This window comes from Podarcis pityusensis, assembly GCF_964106645.2.
Source record: "Podarcis pityusensis genome assembly, chromosome: 2".
Taxonomy (NCBI): Eukaryota; Metazoa; Chordata; class Lepidosauria; order Squamata; family Lacertidae; genus Podarcis; species Podarcis pityusensis.
In genome coordinates this window covers 29462146-29485666 of record NC_138029.1, presented here as the reverse complement: position 1 = coordinate 29485666, position 23521 = coordinate 29462146, and the positions used below count along the sequence as shown (strand labels likewise).

The 23521-nt window shown below is 45.9% G+C and overlaps 2 protein-coding genes across 9 annotated transcripts in view; one reads left to right on the top strand and one right to left on the bottom strand.

Moving 5' to 3' along the window:
* Positions 1-14553, top strand: part of BAIAP2 (BAR/IMD domain containing adaptor protein 2) — a 133686-nt gene extending 119133 nt beyond the window's left edge. Inside the window, exons 14-15 of one of the 2 annotated variants that reach the window (XM_080993846.1) lie at positions 1269-1322; positions 7422-14553. In XM_080993846.1, the coding sequence (XP_080849972.1) occupies positions 1269-1296 (28 nt within the window). In that variant the 3' untranslated portion in view covers positions 1297-1322; positions 7422-14553. The remainder of the gene's footprint in view (positions 1-1268; positions 1323-7421) is intronic. The other variant, XM_080993843.1, reaches the window with a different exon arrangement.
* Positions 12371-23521, bottom strand: part of AATK (apoptosis associated tyrosine kinase) — a 92033-nt gene continuing 80882 nt past the window's right edge. For 5 of the 7 annotated variants that reach the window (XM_080993577.1, XM_080993579.1, XM_080993580.1 and 2 more), the window contains 3 exons: positions 23101-23263; positions 22193-22426; positions 12371-20827 (listed from right to left, as the gene is read on the bottom strand). In XM_080993577.1, the coding sequence (XP_080849703.1) occupies positions 20796-20827; positions 22193-22426; positions 23101-23263 (429 nt within the window). In that variant the 3' untranslated portion in view covers positions 12371-20795. The remainder of the gene's footprint in view (positions 20828-22192; positions 22427-23100; positions 23264-23521) is intronic. The other 2 variants (XR_013982400.1, XM_080993578.1) reach the window with 2 other exon arrangements.

The window sequence follows — 23521 nt, the reverse complement described above, 5'->3', positions numbered from 1 at the left end:
AGGTCGTTTTTTTTTTTTAATTGCCTTTGTCACGAACAAGCCCTGCAGTCAACAGTGTGTGTTGCAGGTATTTTCTACACCTCTAGGATGCTGAAAGATCCCATCCTGCCTTCATCAATCTTTTGTCCTCTTTCCTGCTTCATCCTTGTCCAACTGCGATCTCTTGAATGCATGGAGTGCTTTTAATAGCTGTTTTCCCAGTAACCCTTCCAACAGTCCTAAGGATCAAACCGTAATCATTCCAGTATTACAGATGGAATGCTGAGGCCGAGAGAGCAACTTGCTCAAAGGGGCAAGTGGGGCATCTGCCCTGAACCTGAGCTTTTAACGCTGATCTCCTAAATCCAGCAGAAAATTCTTTCCAACAAACCACACGGGTCAGCTGGCAGAATATTAAACAGGATATTTGTCAGGGATTTATCATGGGAGACTAATAGGGGTTTTATCCAGCATCATATGGAATAACCTGTTCAACTGAATTGTCAGGGTTTGTTGGTTTGTTTGCTTAACCAGTTTTTGTCCCTGCAGTTGGTTGTTTTCATCACAGCAGCTTGTTATCGTATCACTGCATAGCAACTACTTTAGTCTAGTGAGCAAGTAGCCTAGCTTCACTAACAGCTGGTCACTACCATACAGAATTGTGAGGATACTTGAGGGTGCAGTAAGCTCAGTCTCTCCCTGTGACTGTATGAGATAAAGCTGGAGCAAGCAGTTGCTTTTCTTCCCACGGCCATGTTATATCCATGTGACGATCGAAATTATCACACAGTTGCTTGGCTGCCTGAAGGTTTCAGCATGAAGAGGCTCTGTACAATTATCACCATGTGATCTTTGTTGTGATTTGTCACTCCTTTCCCAAACGCTTCACGAGTCTTGAAAGTTATGAAGACCAAAGTAAAGGGCGACTGTTCTGCGAATTTTATAGAAGAGGAAATAGAGTGTGGGATGTTTTTGGAGGATGACGTTTAAGCCTATATTCCAAGGAGTTGTCCTTTCATTTTAGCCTCTGACCAGTCTAGAAAGGACCAGGGCCTCAATTTCTCTTCCCTACAGTTAATCCTTTTAATTGCCATTCATTAGCCATAAGTTGTATAGTGCAGTAACAAATGCAGCTTGCTCAGAGGAAACCCCTCCCACCTGAATGTTGCGTGTCGAAGGGGCATCATCAGCTCCTGCTCTAAATAACTGATTCCTCCCCAATTGTTTATGGAGTGTGCATGTGTGCAAAGTACAAACAGCCTCTCTATTTTTCCATTTTTCCATTACAGCTCAGATGTTGAAGTGGCCAGGTTTTGAGAGGTGTCCCCTGACTGTGTATAGTTGTAAGTTCATCATTTTTTCCCCCCACATGCCAACTCCTTTCCCTTTGCTCCCACCTCATTCCTAAGAGCGCTCTGGACAGACTTTTTTTAAATGCTGGTGAAGGGTGGAACCAGAATATGGGGATGGAGGGATGGAAAAAAATTACCGCTGCTAAACAGCACTATTGGTGAATTCCGTTCTCCACTGATGATCAGTCAGTTCAGAGCTTGACTCACTCGCTTGCCACTCGGTCCACTGGTTGAAGTTTCTTTGCCTTTTTCTGGCTGACGGAAGCTGGATTCCCTTTCCTCCTCTGACCTTTGGAGCAGTGCTTCCCTTTCTGTAATCCACTCCTACGTCCGCACAACTCCTAGCATAATGCCTATCCCAAACCTCCATGCTCAATGCTCCCCACCCTTTTCTTTTCTGCTACATCACTCCTAGGGTTGAATTTTTCATTGGGTGCATCTAAATCTGGGCAGCTCTGGGGTCTCTATCTGGTTTCTAGCTTATTATTAGGAAGCTTTTTGCACAGCCGTAGTGATAATCTGCTAAATTCACTGGACCTCGGGGCCACTGGCTTTCTTACCCCTTTAATGTGATGGACCCCCTCTGGTTTGTTCCTGTTTGGTTTCCTGTCTTCCTGCCAGGGCTCTGTCCTGGAACACAGAAGATCCAGTCCAAAAGTGCAGGGTATGGACATTCATGAACAAAAAGAGCCCTGCACCAGCAATGTCTTTCCATTGACTTGTGGGTTACAACAACTCCATGTGCATGCTGGGAAATGTGTGTATGGAAATGAATATTGAGTTGCTGTCCCAACACTTGAAATCATTTGGTATATCCTGTATGCACAGAGGGTCCCCATACATGTAAGGATATACTGACAAAGAATTAAGTAATGTTTTCTGCACAGCTGCTCATGTTTTCAGTGATCTCTTTGTTTTTGCCCTGTGATTCCTACACCAATATATGTATATACACTTGGGTGCGTACTCCCCACTAGAATTCAAGTCCTAACTGTGTTGTTGAACATGTTGATCCAGGTTACATTAGCCAAGCCAGGTATGTTGATCCAACAGAGTGGAACAAAAGAAGTAATCTCAGAGCCAGGGAAGAAGTATGGTGGTGATAAAATAGATTTAGTTTCTGCTCTCCCTGCCACCCCAACTCTGCACTGAACCTCAGAAACTCAAGGAAGTCTCTATGCTGCTTCTATCAGGCTCCTGGAGCTTACCCCTCCTTTTCTCGTTTGCCATTACAAAAATAGTTAACTATTCTTTGATGAGTCACAGTGTGAACAATCTTCAATACTTTCTCCTCCTGTTTAAGTTCCTTTCAGCTTCAAGAATCTATTTTAGCATCCCCTGGGAGAAAAATGATCTTAGCCTCTGCATTAATTAAGTTGGGAATATTAATTGCCTGTGCTTTAAAAATAGGATAATTAATCTTTGCTGCTGTGAACTGAGCAGACCTTTTTAAATAATCAGCTCTGGCTGCAAAGAGGTGCTTTGCTCCGGAAGAAGGGTGGCACTCCTATCCATACCTGCATTAGGGTGCCTAGTTTCCCCCTCTCTCTTTTTTGGACTGGGGTTTGGGGCTGCTGCCTTAGCTTTTTGTACTTAGGTGTGATGACAGGATTCAAAATCATTGAACTGGAAGGGACCCATGAGGTCGTTCAATATAAACTCTGCTGTGTTCAAGATCTGCAATGCAGGGTTCAGTTATAGCATCTCTGGTTAAATACCTTCAGCAATACAATCTGTTCTGTTGAACAGTTGCTGCTGTTAGCAAGTTTCTTCTAATGATTAGCCAAAATCTGTTTTTCCTCTAATTTCTAACCATTGGATTTTAGCCCAGTACCCTGGAGCAATAGAGAACAAGTCTTGCTCTATCAAAATACCTGTGGAACCATTATAATAAACCTGTGTTTTTATTATTTATATTTTGAATTAGATATATGTGGGGGCACCAAAATCTTTTAAGTACTTAGAGCTTCTAAAGGTCTTAATCCAGCCCTCCCTAAGAAATGCCTTCTCTCTTCAGTGATTCTGGTTTCTAGGTCTTCCCATACACTAGAAACTTGTGGAAGTCGCTAAAGCCATTAGATTCCTGTTTGGAACTGCAATTGCCTTTACTGAGAATCACAAGTGCCCTAAACTGGTGTTTTGCTGTGTGATCATCAAAACCTAATCTTGATGTTGTGCTAACGGTATCTCCAGAATATACTCTTGCGAATATTCTGTTAGGGCAAGACCATCTGTTACCATTATTATTTATCAATAATCTGGTGCTGTGAGTGGATAACATTATTTTGCACTCCTCATTCATTTGGACAACAACATTGAAAAAGGTCACTATTATTATCTGTTTGGGAAACAAAGCTCATTTCTCTGTCCAAGGCCCTTCTAAGAAGTGTTGGTCAAGCATGAGTTTAAACCCCTGGTGTACAATATTGGCTAAAAGGTAAAGGTAAAAGGACCCCTGACCGTTAGGTCCAGTCGTGGATGACTCTGGGGTTGCGGCGCTCATCTCGCTTTACTGGCCGAGGGAGCCGGCGTACAGCTTCCGGGTCATGTGGCCAGCATGACTAAGCCGCTTACCTTCTCACCAGAGCGGTACCTATTTATCTACTTGCACTTTGACGTGCTTTCGAACTGCTAGGTTGGCAGGAGCAGGGACTGAGCAACGGGAGCTCACCCCGTCGCAGGGATTTGAACCGCCGACCTTCTGATCAGCAAGCCCTAGAGGCTGAGTGGTTTAGACCACAGCGCCACCCGCAATATTGGCTACCGGTTTGTAATTCTAGATAAGATTAAGCCATTGCCATACATGCCAATTCCCGCTTTATGAAACAATTGCCCAATCCTCTCTTTTAAAAAGCAAAATACTTGTTAGTTTTTGAAGCATGCCTTAAATTTTAAACTACAAGGCAATTAGTTCTCCATAAAATAGGACGGGTTCCTGTCTTTTCTCAGCGTGTTCTCCTTGAGTCAGCTGTACGTGAGCCAGCTTGTTATGCTGGTATCTCAAGTTTTATATATTGGTTTTGTGCATGCTGTGGGGATGCTCAGCTCTTTTTGTGGGAATTGTGCATCACACATGGGTGCGTAAGGCCTTCTTTTTCTTCATAATCTGCCCTTTCTCCCACTTGCTCCTTTGATGCAACACACTTTCTGTCTACTGTGAGAGACTTTGCAAAAAGCTGAATTCTATCTTGCATCTCATTTAACAGGTGGTTCAAAGCTGATCTGGTTTGGGTGCCCTAATTTGAGCGTTCATACTTGCCAAATGTCTGTGTCCCCAAACCCTTGGGAGAGTTCACCCTACCATTGTGACAATGACATATCCCTCAGAGCACTCTTAACATTGGGAAGAAGAGGGAACAGTGTGTTTTTAAGTCTGATGGCAAGCTAGGGACCAGTGCTAGCCTTCAAACGTGGCCTTCGCAGAAGTTGCAGCATTCTGACTTTTGCCTGCATCATGGACATGAGTGTCACTGAGAATTGTAAACTTTGAAGCTCAAAGGAATGTAAACACGTTCAAGGTAGAAATGGTTCATAACCCAATAGGTTCTTGTGAAGGAGAATTCTGCCTACCTATATATTGGGAAGGGGTGGCTAACCCAGATGTTGCTGGACTCCGAACTCCTGTTGCCTCCTGCTACCATGGCCAGTAGTCAGGCATGATGGGAGTTGTAGTTTAACAACCTCTGGAGGACCAGATGTTCCACCCTTTGCCTTGACGCATTCTGAACCTGGAATATAATGTACGTTGGTGTTGTATCTACCTGTATGTTTACAGTGCAGTAATACCATGGGGAAATCATGGCACAAAAATACGGGCTGCCTCTTTAGGACAGTTGTGGCAACAACAGAGGGCTAGGTGTGAGAGAGATATAAAAATTAGACAAATACAGGCTTTGGTGATTCAAAATTCACCAACAGAACTAGGCAAAAGAATGGTTCCCCCTCACCTTGAAGAAATTGCCTGCCTATTACAATAAGCACCAGTCTGTATTTTGCTTTATTTCTCCTTTAGAGATAACAGGCAATGTGGTCTTAACATCTGGCCAGTTTTGTGTCACCTGTTTCCTTTCAACATGTGGCCATAACTTGATCTGTTCAGCAATAATCGCTTTCAGTCAGCCTTTTTCGCCCTGCAGTTGTAACCTTAACCGTGTAGAAATGGTATTTCATATTTCTATGGCAAAGGAAATAGGTCAAGAGCGGTTCTCCTTAAGCCAGAAAACTGCTCTCGGCTAAATATGGTAAGTGTTAAGACAAAACGAGCGTCTTCGTTTCTCAGACCCTTGCAACAGTGGTAGCAGCGTGGATTAATTTTATTACTTCCCCTACGAGGAATCACCCGAGGGCAGTTTGGCAGTGCCATTGATTTTCTTGGAAGTGGGAAGCTATGTATTAATGGCTCCCCGCTCAGGTCTGGGGAGTGATTTCCAACAATGCTCCATCACCTAAAACTGCGAGAAGCAGTCCTTCAATCCCAAGCAGCGACACAGAAATGGCAAGTGTAAATAAGCACTTAATTTCAAGCGTATTCCACCTGCCAGTATGTTGAGACCACACTGGATGGGGAGGGACAAGAAGACACCGCACGAACTCTGGAGCAAAAAGGCATGACTTCGATAAAAGGGAGTTGATCGTTTTTGTGTGTGAATGTTGTGCTGCCAATGTCTTACATGGGATGTTATGTCTTAAAGACTGCCGTCTTCAGAGGGAAGGCTGCAGGACCTGAAATTTGTTCTTCCTGGCTCAAAACCCAGCCAGTTTGGAGAAATTTCAAGCACCATTTCTAAGCTGCAGAGCCATGCTCCGCAAATTGTTGCCTGTTGGTGAGCAGCTGAAGCAACACCCCCTCAGATCTCTCTGTGCCAAGATAGTTCAGGAATGCAGTTGGCTATTGGCTGGAAAGGCCTCCCTCACACCCACCCGGCGACCTTAAGTCAGGCTCTAGATTTGTCTGTGGCGGAGCAGCCTGCACCTGAGAGTGTGGCAGGCTCACAATAGTTACGTGTTAGCAAGTATTTGGAGAGCAGCAGCTTGCCCCGAATACATGCAAGATGTTCTGGAGGAAGCAATGCTGTGCAACGTGGGTGTGGCGTAAATATCAACAAAATGTGACTTTTTGCTTGCAGGAGGGAGGCACGGGTGTGGAGGGAGAAGAGCAGCATAATCTGAAAATAGTCCAGTTGCTCGGGAGAACCTAGAAAGCAGTGATTCAGTCCTGGAGCAAATTCCTCCAATACAGTTTGAACGGTGAAAAGAAACCCGGTCATAAGGGTGTAGACCTTTCTGTCTGCAGGCAGATCTATGCCAGCAGGCTGCCTAACCTTGCCCAAACTGAGCGACGGATAGTCATGCCCCCTTAATTGCAAAAAGGCATACCGGTAATTAAAAAGGCCATTCTGTTTACAGGTGGCTTGGATTTGTGGAAGAACAGATGGGACTTGCAATGAAATGGTGCTGGGGGGAGGACTCCTGTTCAGGGTTCCAGTCTGTCAGCCGTGGCCTGTTCCATTCCCCCTCCCCACATGGTTTTCTGTTTGCTCCACAGCAACTGCCAGCCTTTTGTGATCAGTGAGCATACTTGGTCCTCATTGGGATGTTTCCACCTTAAACAATTTCCCCCCTAAATAGTTTGAGCTTCCCCCAAGCTTGATGATATCTCTTGGATAGTGCCTTATCGGCTACAAGAGGACCGGCACTCATGCCTGAACACTAGAAACAGTTGCGGAAGAGTCCAGCAATTCTTTTGGAGGGGGGATTGGTGTTCTTTTAATATTTTAATCACTGGGACTCTCCAGCTTGAATCTTGAAAGGACTCTTAGTATTAAATATATTGAATGCCAATGTTGAAATGCTTTGCCATTAAGATTTGGCCATCTAGGGCCAAGATACCTTCCAAGTAGTTAAAAGATTTTTGTCTGAATTGATGCTGTCTTGATTTTGCAGCAGAAACTGTGTTTTCTAGTGTGCACTGTGCAGGCATCCTTGTCGTCCTTGTTGCATCTCTCATTCTTCCTGTTGTCTCATTGGGTGTAGGCCAATTGGTTCCTAAAGTTCTTCCCACTAAAGCTGAGCCTTGCTTTCTCTCTGCAGGAATCCTTTTGCCAATGTCCAACTCAAGCCAACGGTGACGAACGATCGTTCCGCTCCTCTCATCAGCTGATCTCCAGGGATATTGGGCGACGGCGGGTACCTCGCACCTTTTTGAGTTTCACCTGTGTGGCATTTCTGTGGTGTCCTTGTAAAGCACACGTGTCTATCTTTCCACAACTCTTTATTTTTGTAGTTAGACTGAATCTCAGCTTCCTGCTTGGGAAGCAGAAGTTGGCGCACTCATTTTCTTTATTTTTGTCTTTAGAGCAGAAGATATACCTTGGCCTCTGGAGTGATAAGTACCTCAAAGAGTACATGATGTCTCTGTTGTGAATGGAGAGCTAGAACGATGAACCAGGCCATGTAGTCTGTTCTGTTATAGACTTAGGTTCAAAACCTTCTAAGGGTGATAATAAGCTAGGAAAGCTAGTGTGAGCAGGATGAGACATTCCGTTTTGCAATTATCTTATTTCTCAATTAATTTCTTGTGGAGGTCTCTCGGCACAATCAAACGTGTGGATTTGAATAAATTGAGCCTCTGGACTTCAGTGGTTATCAATAAAAACTTTAGCACTGCCCGGTGTCACCAGACAGCGGCTGCTAGCAGCTGCAAGTCTGTACTGCACAGCTCTACAGCCAGAGCAGCGCATTATATAGATGGAAGACTCACTGGCTCATTTTGACTTGTGCTGCGCTTTCACTGCCCACTCTCCTTAAACTTAGCACAGCCAGACTCCAAAAGTTACCTCTAGTTACCTCCAAAAGTTAGTCCTCTAGTTACCCTTTTAATTTTCATGACCAGTCCAGATCACTGCAAGTATGGAATGAAGTAAAAGGCAGGTCGAACTTCACAAGGCAGTCATCCTGTGCCTGATCGTAGTCAAATTGTTATGTACACATTTTTCATGTTGTGTGCACATGGCTATGGTGCACTAAGTAGGGAAACGCCCTTTTGAGTTGCTTTTCAGTGAGCACCAGCCCCCTTCTCACTAGAACTCTAGCTAATTAGCTAGGCTGGGGGAGAACCCTAACAGTTAACAAAGCTAGCTTATCTCTCTCTCTCCTGCCCACCCCTCTTTCTGCCCTGAACTCTTCTTCCAGTGGAATTCTTCTCTACACATACTGCCTGGCGCAGTATTTCAGTGTCCATGCCACAGGAAGAAGCCAGCTTAGGCAGCCTGGCCCCAGTTTGGTACTGCAGGTCAATGCCATTAGTATTACTCTTGGGCAGTGAACCAGGACCTTGCAGAGTTCCTCTTTTTGTTGCTCTTTATAGCCTGCTTTTCTTTCTAAGATGCCCTTGCCTTTGCCTTAACAACAGGGGTGGCTAAGCTGTGGCCCTCTAGGTTTGTTGTACTCCCTTCAGCTCCAGCCATCATGGTCAGTGGTCAGGGATTATGGGACTTTTAGCCCAGAAATACCTGGAGAACCACAGGCTAGCTGCTCCTGCCTTACAATGTGAATGTTAGAATGTATTCATAAGAAGCTTTTGCATATGCTGTTGAGCTGGAGGGACCAAAGTTCCCTAAAGCTTCAATGCACAGCACTCAGTGTTGCATGGCTATCCCAGCAAGGTGATGTTAGCATGCACTTCCAAACTGGAAAGGCGGAATCTGTACTACTGTCTCCCCTAACAGCAGCAGTCAACTTGCAGGTCACTCTTGGGGTCACAGGATTGGCTTCTGATGCACATTCATCATTTCTGGCCAAGTTTCCTCTTGCTGGAGTTCATCTGCAATCTGACTTCTAATGAAAGGTAATTCAGCCATCCATCCTGGGAAGTGGCAGCTGTCTCACATCTCTAAACCTACCATGAGATACTGCAGGCACCTTGGCGCCTCCTCCAAAATCCCAGTCAGAAGTAATTTGGGGGCAAGCTACGCAAATACATGTTGTGATGTGATTGCTAAGAAAGGCAGGCAGGGCAGGACTATCAGGAGTTTCTCTTGGAAGTGGGGTGAGAAGATGAGCCAGGGGCCTTGTATCTCTTTCCTCCATGCATGGAAAAGCAGCTTGGTGTGTTTGAGTAGGCAAACATTTACCAAAGAACGGTTAAACGGGCCCTCTCCTTAACTGTTGCCAGTACTCAATAATAATAATAATAATAATAATAATAATAAGCATTAGGGGAAAGAGAGCAGCCACATGTGGATTCAAGTTGAAGAACCACAGAGCTGCCTTGCGTCGTTTGGTTCTCGGATAAAACATGCATGCAAATTGAGAAGGTTTGATGATTAAACTCTGTGCCCTCACTTTACATTAGAGTCTTAAATAAATAAATAAATAAATAAATAAATAAATGCACCTGCAGTGCCAGCCTCACATTTAGAGGGGCTGAGATCTCGCTAGTATTCTACATGGAAAGGCATCATTGCTTGCATTTTTACTGATGCTCATGATGTGCTTCCATACATGTCTCTACGCCTTTATTTTTGTACAGAGATAATGTATTTTAAGTACAGACCAATTATTGTTTGTTCCTGTTTGGGACAGATAATCTGGCAAATGCCGACCTTGGCCGACAGCTGCAATTCTAGGCCGTTCCTTGCTTATGAGTAAACATGCAGGTCCTGTGTTGCAGCCAGCGTGCCTGAGTGTATCCTGCCTGCTTCTATTACCTTCCTCCCTCTGAAATATATTTCTTTCTCTCTACTGCGCTTAATAATTACCTCAGGGCTTTGTCCACAGGAGTGTGATGAGGTTTCTCAGCCAGAGCTTAATATTTTGAGAAACAGCACAGAGCCATACTATGCAGAAAGGTCAAATTCTACTTAGATGAAGAGACTCTTTCCAGATTTATTATTATTATTATTATTATTATTATTATTATTATTATTTATTTCTAGCTCTTTATTCACACTTGTCTCAGGCCAGCAACAAGGGTAGAAAGTATCCCATCCCAATGTAGTAATGGTTGCAGGAGTGCAGCCCAGTTTGCACAAGTAATGTTACACTCTAGTTCTGGCAGAAGTTATCAAGATGCGGGCAGCATAAAGACACCTGGACTTAAATCTCCTCTAGGTTTCCTAGGTTAAGAATATTATCATGCCCTCTGTGCAAAGGCACACCATGTGAATTCAAGGCTTTGAACACCATTATGTGCCTAAGGGACAAAGTACTAGTGTTACATGACAAAAGGGAGGGCGGTAAATCTCAAGTTAAAATGCAGCAACTCAGTGTTTGAGATGGGCATGTTTAATGTGTTTTTGAGAATAGGGAACAACCGTACAATTGACCTGTTTCGATCCAGAAGTGCCCTGTGACTTGCCAACATTTCATGCTGGAAGAGGGACACTGAGCAGCTGCTTGTGGTATCAAATTTATCTGTCTGCATCAGCAACCACCACTGCCACCCAGAACAGAAGGAAATACAGCAGTCAGCAGCTGGCTCATAGCAAAAACGAATAGAAGGTACAAACTACCAAACACTTCAGCTCCATGCGGAACACTGAAAAGGGTAGTGGAAGCACCTATCTACAAGATTACGTAGGAGAACTTCATGAATACTTACCGCTGGCAAGCCCCCATATCCCTTCTCTGTTGCTCCAGCTTGAAGGCTTGTGCATGCTGGTCGTTGCTGTTGTAGCCACACATGCCCTAGGGATTAGTGCTCAGGAGTTGTCTCTCTTTCAGAAATGCAGTGTGGCAGCCATTTAATGCTCCAGGTAAAATGTGCTGTGTGGCTTCTCAGCAGTTGGGTCTTCAAAGGAGGCCCAGCACTGCTTTCCTTCCTTGCTTGCTGCTACAGACTAACCCAATTGCATTTGTGAAGCATTTAGAATTTCTGTAAATTAAACACTTATTTAAACTGCAGGAGACTGAGGCGTTCCTTCAAACACCTCTCCCCTCAACACTGTGCCCGTTATCCTTGACCCTTTATTTCATGAATTAAAATTAAGGAAGAGGTGGACTTGTTTGTATTGGAAGAATTCATACTATAAGCTAGATAACAAGGATACAAACCTCTTTCCCCCCGAAAAAAAAAACCCACTGGGGAATGAGATGAAAGTAGTGCTTCAAGAGGTTGTACTCAACATCAGATTAACAACAGGCCAGGCCTAGGTACAAAACTGATAGGAATCTGGTGGTTTAGCCTGCTCCTCGCTAGCAAATCAATAACAAGCCCCCAAAGGTCCCCTGTACTAATTAGGGCACAACTATCTCCACTCAGGTGTTTCCACTAGCGCTCTGTAAAATGGGGGTAAAATACTGCCTAGGAAGCAAGCTGTGGCTATTTGTTGTGTCACATGTGGCCTTTGGTCTGCAAGCTTCGCCAGTTTGCTCTAGAATTCAGTGGTTCTCAACCTGTGGGTCCCCAGATGTTGTTGGACTGCAACTCCCATCATCCCTGAGCTCTGGCCTTGCTAGCTAGGGATGATGGGAGTTGTAGTTCAACAACATCTGGGGACCCACAGGTTGAGAAAGGCTGCTCTAGATGCTGCTTAAAAAAACAAGCCCACAATAGCAAAACCTCAACCTTTCTGCTACCTTCCCAGCCATCCTCCTGTGCTACTAAATAAGGTTCAGGTAGGGCACTAGGAAGTATTTGAAAAGGCTCCACATGCTGCTGAGCTCACTCACACTCACACAGCCCCCTTGCTAGCTTAAGGTAAGGATTGACTACAGCTGTAAAGTGGTGTTTTAAATTTGCTTGCCACCATCCACAAGAGCAGTATAGAACTCTAGAACACAAAGTGACTAACAGACGCTCTCATGAGTATGGGCACAACGTCGGATTCATGTGCCTTTAGCGTGAGTCAGAAATCCAGCAGGTACAGATTTTCCTGCACCTCTGAGTTTGCTTCCTGAGAAAGGAGCAGTGCCTGTCACAAGGTAGGCTCATCTGCCCTCCCTCTATCACAGCCTCTGGCTTAACCTATGAAACCCCAATAAATTATGCTGGCTTCAATGCATAGTAGATGTTATGATGAGAGCAGGCAGAAGATGGCTTATTTTAAAAATGTTTTATTTTTAGTGTTATTATTATTGGACCAATGGTATTTGACACACATGCTGGGAGCTGTATGGAAATCAGCACTGATAAAAAATACAGCAATTATGACCCGTATCAATAAAATATACACTGTAAATAGCCTCTCTCTCTCTTCTTTTTAAAAAAACAAAAACCAGCACAATCCAAAACATAGCTCTCTAGCTCTGTCTTCATGCAGCCTCTCAGGTGCTGAATGCATTTTGATGCTATAGACCACACACACCCTTAAGCGTTTCTTGTTCAAATGCAGCGCCCAAAGGAACGTGGCTTGGAGGCCGAACTGCGCTGTAGCCACTTAGCAACACTCCCATCCTCAAAGCTGCGCTCCATGGAACTCATTATGCCTGTGAATCTTCCAGTCTCCCATTTCACCGAATGTGGAAGGAACCCAAGTGTAACGGATAGAAACCCCACTCAAAAACAGCCCATGTTGATACCACCACCGCAAGCTGTGTATATGCCCAGTTGCACCTGTGCCATGCCTGGCAGCTGCCTACGATGGAAAGAAATGTGGGGTAGTTATACAGAGTATATCAGGTGAAAATGGGGCCCATGCAAATAGCACTGCCTAGTGTGCTTGCTTGGAGGTGCCAGTAGTGTTCAGCAGCCTATAAAGCCTACCTTCCCTTGCGGAATCGCCTGGAGTTTTGTACCTCAATGCTGGGAGGAGTACCATTTCTGCCCGTGGCTGCTGTTCCTCCAATCCAAATGTCTCCCAGGTGGAGAATAACAGCACTCAGCCCTGTTGGAATGAAAGCCAACTCTTCCCATTACATAAGAGGCATATTGCACCCATGTGGATAAAGGGATTGGTTTGTTGTTGTTTTGTCGTCTTATGCCCACCACTGACTTTTGCTCTGGATATTGCATCTAGATTAACCTGTCTCAGGGGTTTAGAAAAAGAAAAGCTGCACAACTCTGGAGCAAATGCTGTTTTACAGTATTTCCACCACCCAAAGCCAGCATTGGTGGTAGGCAGCTTCCTCAAAAGAAGAGAGGTTTCATGGCCTCATCTGCTTGTTCTGTAGGCACTTAAGCACTGCTCTCTCATAGTAAAAAAAATCTGTTCTGAGCCCCATCCGCTTCTCACAGAGGAAGGGGAGGCTGGACAACGAAAACTGGTGTAAAGCGTGAGCAGGCTCAATCTGCTTTACAACCATCTTGGATGAAGGTCTATTGCTATGCCCTCCTTGCTCACTAAGGCAGTCAATGCGCGACAAGTTTTAAAATAAAAAAAGGTAAATTCTGCATCCTATATAAATCATGCAAATTTGCTTTATTTGCACAATTTGTTTACTTTGCATAATTTATTCTGCTGCTGATCCTATAGAGTGGCATAAGCACAGAAACCCCGAACACTGGAAATGGTACCTTTCCCCTCCACTTCTGGTAATGCTTTCTTCTTATTCCTGACTTTTACCGATCGTAACTTTTAACATAATGTTTTGTATTTTATGTAAACAGCTCAGAGGGTTTTTTTTTTAACAATTTAAATGGAATTGAAATAAATAAATAAAAATGCAAGGTGCCCTTGTAGGAATATGGTAAGAAGTGTGTGTTGTTTCACTATTGGCCGTGGATGATCTTCGGAGCAAATGTTGCTTGGAGCACTTGGAGTCACCCTTAACTGCCTCTACAGCTTACATAGTAAGCCTGGTTTGCCAACTATTAGCTCTGCTGGGACCGGCCTCCCATAACACTTACAGACGGGAAAAACCGAGGCCAGGAAAGAATAAGGTTGGGAAGCACAATAAAGCCCAAAATGAAACTCAAGCCTCATGGTAAGCTGGACCATTCACCTTCCATCCTAAACTGATAGAAAGAGGGCTGTGTATGACAAGCTACATAGGCTATATATATATAGGGTATATATATACATCAAGCAAATTTGCAAGATCTCCCTGATGGTCCCTGTATTCTGCTTCCCTGCCCTTTCATGGCAAGGAAAGGGGTTATTGAAGCCCTGTGGCGGCAGCAGCAACAACAACAACTAAACCTCACCAGGCAACCAGTAGCCTCTCCAGCTTCTGAGGTTTGTTCAGGCTTATCCTTGCAATCATAATGGCTAGAAACTTGCTTTTCTTTCCAAGTGAAAGAAGAGGTTCTTACAAAACCACATTCTGCAGCAAGTATTGTATTCTGTGGCCTTAAGAACAAAAAAACAAAACACATTTTCCACTGAATGGCAGTACACACAAAGCCCTGGTTGTACTCACCAGGGTATGGCAAGGGCAATTTGGAAAGACACACCAGCGCAGATGGATGGTTAGTAGACTTAACTCACATGCCCATGGTGCCAGGGAGAATCCTGCATTTGGCAACAACCTACTTGCTTTCCATGCATGTGGTATGAATGGATGGGGCTTCAAAAGCCACAAGGGATGGAAGGATAGCTGTTTAAATAAAAACAAATGTTGATTATTCCTGATGCTGTTAAGAGGCAACATGATAAATAATGTACTCCTAAGCAGCAATCCTTTACACACTTACCTGGGAGTAAGTCCTACTGAACTCAGTGGGACTTACCCTGAGTAGACATGCATAGATAGGACCGCACAGCTAAGGGTGCTTTCAGACTGTGGGCTATTAGTGCTACCCAGTCATTACCCTTTTGCTACATGCACAACTGCAACAGGCTTTCCCCCAATTCAGCTGGTGCTGTGTTCTATGTGTGCATGTACATCCTGCCATGTTCTGTTCACAACAATGAGCTTAACATAGCCATGTGGGTGGGCGGCTAACAGTGAAGCTAATGAACCCCTTCAACGGTATTTAATTTTATCACCAACATTTAAATTTGGGCTAAAATGCTCTTTTCACTGAAGCGCTGTTGCTCATATATTTTATTTTAATGTGAAAAGGCATTCAAACGCTTTGTTGTTGTTGTTTTTAAATGTACGCTGCTCAAATGGCACCGGATGAAAAGGTAATAATGAAAGAGTGCCCCAGTTGAAGAGGTACAGCAATAGGGTTCAGTTGCTGGAAGCCCCACTGCATGTGTCAAAAGCAGGTCTCTGAGGAGGAGGGAGCAAGGAACATAAGGGCAGCACCAAGGTGGCTTAACCCTGTGCTGCTGTTCCATTTCTTCTTACATCAGATTCTCCCAGAACAGAATCATAGAAGCATAGTGAAAAGCAGAAGAGGGGAGGGGAATGATTTGATTACAATGTCATGTGACTGCCCTGGAAAAAGTGAGTGGACGAAGAATGGCCATCCCAGAATAAACGCAATAGTGAGGAAGCATCACTAATCCAAATGCAGAAACCAAAGTGTGCTGGCTTTATAGCAAACCCGACTTTATAATGGTGCAAATAGCACAGTGGGCTACAGCACCGCCTGGCTCCTAGCCACCAATACATGTTGGCACAGGTGCTAGAAATGTATGCTTCGCAACCCAAAGCAGCTGGCACTGTAAGAAAGCAGGCTTTCTCCACTTTGCCCACTTGCAGCTGGCTCCAGCTCCGGAGAATTCCTGAGCCAGAAAGAAATTAAGATGAAGGGGTAACCAATGACAGTTCTTCTGTTCTTCCCACACATCTTGCAAGGTGGCAGTTAGTTGCTTCCAGCTCTGCTGGTAAAACTGTAGCAGGAGTGCTTGCAGGTGGTGGTAAGATACTGGAGCAATTTGTGCATGGTCCACCTCAAATTATACCCAAAATGAATTGACTGGAACCACAAAGGCCAAAACCCTTGGGCCATCAGGAGTTGCGGGCACATTACTAGCGTTCATGGCATTCACTGCTTCTCTCTCCTTTTTTTTGTCCAAGTAACTATTGGGTAGAGAGTGGAATCCTGGCCATAGTGTGTGGCAAGAAGTACACTCTGCCCCCTTTCGCCCAAGTGGCTTTGTGTCTCTACAGCTTATACATGGTTCTCAGTTGTCTTCCTTCCATTCCCAAATGAAGAGCGACTGGGAAGGGCATGATCCCTCTGCACATCTGTGCACATGCAGAGAGGTTGCCACAGAGCCTAATAGAGCTCTCCTCCTGTTTCCCTCCAAGATGCACGTGAACTGCAGAGGTCTGGCTGTTGCCCAGCACAAGAGGTAAAAGCCGCTTCTGCATCAAACCTTCCTTCTCTAACACAGGGTCCAACCTGGAATTCTGTTGCATTGTCAAGCAAATTCTATTGCAAATGCCTGGACTGTGAAGTGCCCTGGATTCTTCCTGTTCTAGTTAATGGCTAGTGTGCTCTGATGCAGCAACGAGGGGGAAGAGAGAGAGTTCCACTGAGCCCCTATGGCAATCCCACCAGCTGCTCACAGCTGCACTCGTGCCAGGATGGACCATATCCAAAGTGGATGCTACTTACTGGGAACACTGTCGTTCTGATATGGAGACAGCTGGACATCTTGCATAAATATCTGCCCAAAGCCATGGGACAGAGCCATTTTACAGCTTTGGAAATCATTCATTCAGAAGGCTTTGCCCGGACTTGGATTCTTGAAGCTGCGATGTTCTGGTTGGAGAGGTTAACAGCTAACAAACCACTCTTTCTTTTTTGCAGTATGGGAGAGGGGCCCCTTTTCCCCAGCCTTGAGGTTCCCATTTTGGGTTTCCCCTTTTAGCCACTGGAAGCAGTACCTCATTCTGCTCAATAAGAAGGGGTAGCTCTTGTCCGTAGGTGGCACTTGTGTGTGGCTGATGTAGCAAAGCAAAATGCAGAAAACAGAAGTTGCAGAAGTCCCTCTTGCACTCTGCCCTCTCTGGCTCCTGGGAATAGGCATGTGCTGGTGTGCATGGAGCACAACTCACTGGGGAAATGAGTTGCAGCACCCAAATGAAACTGGGCAGGAAAGAAAATGTCCTGTGGTCTTTGCAGTTCTTCCTGGGTCAGACCTGCTGCCCCTGCTCTGGTATATCCAGGCATCAATGCTAGAACTGCTTATTTGCTGGCTCCTCCTCCAGTTCATGATTTCCTTCGGAGTTCTCTTCCCAGTTGGCCACACTGGCCAGAAGTGTGGGTGGCATCACAGATTCAGCTGTTCGAGCAAGATCAAACAACAAATACCTGGTGGTGAATGCCATGAAGTTTGGCAGCCCCGACCAGGAGAACAAGCTTGAGCAACAGTTTTCTGGTTGCCACATGGAGAGGGAACTGAGTCAACAGCAATACTATCTCTGTCACCTACCCAGGCATAATGCAAACTTTAGTGAAGAAAAGCCGGACAAGAGCACTGCTACTTCCGAAGTCCAGGGCTATCCAGTTGTGTTTAGGGACTATACAGCAAGGAGATAACTGCAGGCATCGTGTATATGCTGGTCTGCAGTAGGAGAGGGACTAAATATGTGTATTTGACCTCAGCATACAAGGAGGCTGTGAACAGAGCATGGCTAACTTTCCATGCCTGGCAGCTCTTTCAGCAAGGACAGCAGATCTCACAAAGACCAAGGAAGCAACAGTTCCCAGCAAGGAATGCCATGCACATGACAATATTCTGGCTTCCAGGGGAGGGAGGGCAGGGAGAGACAAAACTATTGCTTCAAACACACTTCTTGGTGTCCTGGTTGGTGCCCAGGATGTGAAGAATCAAGAAACCACCAGCAGAACTCTTAAGCAATACTCACTTAAAATGTTAAGTTCCACCGAAGTTTATAACTGTGCTTAGGAATGCCGCTTCACTGATTCCCAGCTGGCTAAAATTGGTGTGTGGGGAGCAGGTTGGAAGAAGATGAGAAGAAGGGAGATCTTAAAGCCACCCCCACCTCTATTCATCCGGTAAGATGAATGGTGGGGGCATTGTGCGTGTATATAAATTAATACTTAAGCATGGGGGTGAGGAATGAACAAGAGGTGAGATATTAGATCGGCTTGGGTAGCTCAGCTGGTTACAGCATGGTGCTGATAATGCCAAGGTTGCAGGTTCGATCCCCGTATGGGGCAGCTGCATATTCCTGCATTGCGAGGGCTTGGACTAGATGATCCTGAAGGCCCCTTCCAACTTTACAATTCTAGGATATATAATAGAAGAGGTACATAAAAATATGCATGGTGTGAAGAAAGCAGATAGGGTATTACCCTCTGATAACACTAGAATTCGAAAATGAAGCTGAATTTTGCAAGATTTGGAACAGACAAAAAGAAGTACTACGTCGCACAGCAGCGTTAAAGACTATGGCACTTGCTCATAAGAGGCAGTGATGGCCAGAAATCTGGATGACTTTAAAAGAAGATGAGATAAATTCATGGAGGTCGGGGTTATCGGTGGCTACTAGCCACCATGGCTATGCCCTGACTCCACCATCCGACGCAGTGGGGAATCAGAAGTGCGGAGAGTACTGCTGTACTCATGCCCTGCCCTGTGGGCTTCCCACCAGCATCTAGTTGGCCACTGTGAGAACAGGATGTTGGACTAGATGGGCCACTACCTGAACCCGCAAGTGCTCTCCTTCTGCTCTTAGAAGTGCATTATGCCCCTTGCGGAGCTAAAAAGAAGAGTCATCAGCCCTGATGTCAAGAGAAACAGCCAGAGACATGAAAGAGAAAAAAGCCCTCTTAAGAGAAAAGCATGTTTTGCTGCTGTCTTGGGCTCCTGTGGCCATGGTTGTCCTTTAGCCCCTATTTGGAAATGGTCCACAAATACAGTTGTTAGCAGCTGCTACCTGCACCCTTGATTTCCAGTATCTGTGTTTGGTCTATAGCCCCAAAAGGCCACAACCCCCGAGTGTAGACCCCCTCATTACTTCTCCTCCCCCCCCAATCCAAATTGCACAATTATCCTAAGGTTTAAACTGACAAAAGATTTAAATCAAAAACAAAAGAACGCAACCACGATGCTCTCCCCCCCCCCCGTTCCCTCCTTCCAATCCTTTCCCCCACCCCATCCCCAAGAAACCTTGATAAAAGTTAACTCTTTACATCTCTTTGGCAACAATAACTGAAATCTGCCGCTCTGTTAGGGCAGGTGATATAGCGCAGGGTAATTTTTTTTTTTACAAAAATAGTCCCGGTAGCCGTTTGACCTGCTTTTGCTACACATCTCGTCAGGAGTCTCCTCTTGTATGTTAAGTTCCTCTAGGAGTTGTGAAGGGAAGTTGGAGTCTCTCCCCACATGACCAAGATTGGCATTTTGACACAAACCCAGCCTACCCACTTGCTGACGGGACACAGCTTGGCACCCCAGAAAGCCTCCACCTAAACAATACTGTGGCAGGGAAAATAGGAAGGATCTACAGCTGGTGTGTTGGGGGGCAGGGAAGAGAGGTGGGCATCTGCACCACAAAATTCCCCCCTGCTTATAGGGTTTTGTTTTGTTTTTTAAGTTAACCTTGCATTTCCTGCACATCCCCTTTCTTTCCTGCTTACGCAGCCACTTCCGAACAGGCAGGGAGACTTCCTAACAGGCAGGGAGGCTGCTTTCCCCAAGGCGAGGATGGAGAAAGGATGCACCAAAGGCCATTAAGGCACAGCTCCTATACCACTAAGTGCTCCAGTGGTGGTGCAGCTGAACAGGGGGCCAGCAGTAGTTGCCAGCAGTAGTTGCAGAATCTATATGTGGGAAAAGGAGGGGGCAGCAGAAACACAGTGTGGAAGGAGAAGACGGCTACTGAGCCCGTCCCACAAATGAAATTGCCACCTGAACCTCGTCTAGCTCCCCTACGTGCCACTTGAGTTTGCCTACCATCCATTCTCTCGCCTCTCCCCTTATTTGATGCGCAGCCGAACAACAGGCTACACCCGACACAGCCAGGTGTAGAGGGAGGGGGGCAAGAAGGGACTTGCAGTCACAAGGAAGGGAGAGAAGGAAGGAAGGAGTACTCAGCTTTCAAGGGCCAAATTTAAGCATGTCTGAATGACACGGTGCAAGGCTATGTGCTCTCTTGCTTCCGCTCTCTATTCCGTGCTGGGCTTGGAAAGCACACATGAGAAGCTTACAAGAACAGGCAGGAGGAAGAAAAGGTGGTGGTGATCTCAAGGCAGTGCCCCAATTTGGGAAGCCAATGTGGGTCGAAACATCCAAGAGGCATGAGCTGGAGAGGGAGGAGGGGGGTATCAAAATGGCTTGGGTGGAGGGGGCAGCGATGTTAGCAAGGTCACAGCTCTACCCTTTAAATGCTATAGGTTCTATATGTCTATATGTCTATCTGTACATATACACACCCTCACACACACACACACACACACACACCCTCACATCCACACGCTTGTCACAAAATTGCCACGCCGTGGGGCATCTCCAGCCTAGCAGCAGTCAAGAACTGTCCAATAAAATCTGCCTCTTAAAAAAGAAAAAAATATATATAGTAAGAGTGAGCCCCCATCACCACCACCATGGAGTTCTCTGCTCCACCCAAGTTCTGGGCCTCCATCCTTACTCCTTAGCCCCGATGCAGAAACCGATGCTGAAGGGGGCAAGTCCAAAATCAAGCCCATGGCTAAGCTCATTCTCTGTCACCTCTGTTTTCACTGCTTCCTAAAAAAAAAAGGGAAAAGGCGGAGTTAGTAATGCAGCGTCACAACCTTAAAGGAGGCCTTGTATGTCCCCTCTCCTCTGCATAGCTTTCCAAGTTGCAGAATCCATTCTTACCGCATGAAATGCAAGGCTGTGAAGGCTGTTGAGAACCAAAGGAGAGACAAATGCCCAGCCCAGCCCTCATGACTTAAGCCAATTTTACAGTTCACGCCGCCAGCCACTCACCCCACTCTACAATTATTTTTGTGTGTTTTTTAAAGGACGAATACAATTAAGGTTCCCCAACATAGAACAGAGTGCAAGCAGGCTTGCATCTTATGTTGCTTTGGACACAGAAGCCCCATTCAAAAAATTCCGCCTCAGGCACTCAGCGAAGGTAGATGAATGGGGTTTTGCCCTCAGCCAAACCACATCTACCTACCTTGCTATTTACCACCAGTCCAGGCTACTGTCATTGGTTCTGGCTCCCCCTACTGTTGGCCTCCCTGCCGTCCTTCCTACCACTCCCAATGGGCGCCAGTCACCATTGCATAACCCAACCCAGATTATGCTGTGTAACCTGACCCTTGCTGGCCAGAGCTTGTAATCCAGAGAGGAGTCCATAATTTGCCTGTAGTTCCTTCACTTGCCTAACACTGATGGTGCACCTGAACATGATCCCAGTGGGTTTAACAGAACGGGCTGTGCCCAAATGAACATGGGCAAACATCCTCAGATGCTTCCAGAGGAGTTGTTCATTCTGGAGTGTCTTAGGTCTTCCCCCATTCAGTTATATTTTGAGAACAGGAACACACAATGTCCATCCCAACAACCATGGATCAATTCAGTGAAGTTGTAGGGGAATATTCTCCTGGCTCTACTTCCTACAAAGCAATCACACTCTTTTTCGGTAGACAAAGGCACCTTGGAAGTGGGAGCAAGGGCCTCTAAGGTCCATGTGAACAAAAGGTTCTTAGAAAGGATCTCTCTTAAAAACAGATCTATAGCCCTGTGGTTTCCACCTATTCAATTGCTGTGAACATTACAAAATGTGGGGTGTTTTTAGTGCACTTGGTATACTGAAATTATTTCACACAAACATGGCCTTGGTTGAATTAATTCTTATGAACTGGTGGTCCAATTAAGTGCCATCAGTAAAATCACTCAACAGCATTCCCATGGAAATCAGGACTGCTCCCCATTTCCTATCAATGTTTAACTATTCCTCCATTTCCTGGTGTTGATCATGTGACATCTAGGCCAGGCCATGTGGCTTGACAGACATTTCCTCCAGACCCAGGGAAAGAAAGAGCTACAGTCTTGAGACTTCTGGGCTCACCCCTTCTCAATGGGGCCCCCTTCTTCTGCTACCTGAATGCCCCTTACCTCCTACAGACCCGGCGTCCGAGTCAGTGACGTGTGTGATGGAGAACCTTGACACGGGGGCAGGTGAGACTGTGAAGCGTGAAAACTGGATGGGCAGCACCTGCTTCTGAGCTGGCACTAGTGTGGGTGGCAGTCCGGGGAGGGCAGGCTCAGGTGCCGCCGACGTCAACGATGGCATGACGGATGCTTTCACTGCCATGAGGGGGAAGTCATCTTCCCACTCAAAACCACCACCTGAAGAGGGAAGACACACAGTGGAAGGGTAAGGAGCTGGGCCCAAAATCCCACCCCACACCCGCTTGGCCAATTGTCCTCTGCTGCTTCCTGTTAGCCTCCTGTCCAATTGCTGCATCGCCAAGTTCCTACTAGTCCAAAAGGTCTTGCTGTGCAGGACCAATTTCTATCCCCCTCTAGTGGCCAAATGCAGGTTGCTTTACATAAGCTGCTGCTTGGAGCAGCCTTTCTCAACTTGTGGGTCCCCAGATGTTGTTGAACTACAACTCCCATCACCCCCAGCTAGCAAGGCCAGAGCTCAGGGATGATGGGAGTTGTAGTCCAACATCTGGGGACCCACAGGTTGAGAACCGCTGGCTTGGAGTAATACACAGAGGCTGGAATCCGCAGACCATAATCTGTCCAATCAAGTGACACATGGCCTTCCAGCTGTCATCGACTACAGCTCCCATCATCCCCAGGTCTGACCCAACCCAATGGCTATAAAGGCTGCTGGGAGTTGACAACATCTGGAAGGTGCCCCAACTCCGTTGCATAGTGAAGCGGTGCAAAAATATTGCACCCAAGAGCAAATCTAGATGGGTTGAGCTCAGAAAAGCAGCCTGTGCAGGTGTTGTGATGGAAAAACATTAGGGCCCTCCCAGAGCCTGCTCAGTTCCCTTCTGGTTTCCTACCCTTACTCTCTTCAGAGGTGCTCCCTTCCGAGGAACTGCTGGGGGCATCTGTTCTCTCTGCTGGGCTTGGGGAACCGTTGCTGTCCTTATGCACAGGTGGCGCCACAGGAGGTTCTGTCACTCCCGGGAAAGGATGCTCTGCCAGTTCCTTTGTGGGGCTTTCCTGCACGCAGAAGATACAAATGGACATAATTATCTCATTGTCTCCTGGGAGCAACTTCTGGGATCCAGTTTGCCCTCTAGGGAATAAACACCCTCCTAGCCTTATTTGCTCCAAGGGTAGCTGCCATAATTAACGCCCCCCCGTCCCCCGTTCTCAAACCCAGGCCTTGCAAAAAGTTTGGGTCACTCCCATATTAATGTAACTGTTTTTTTTTTAAAACAACATTTTTTTTAAAAAAAACCACAACAATTGAGAATC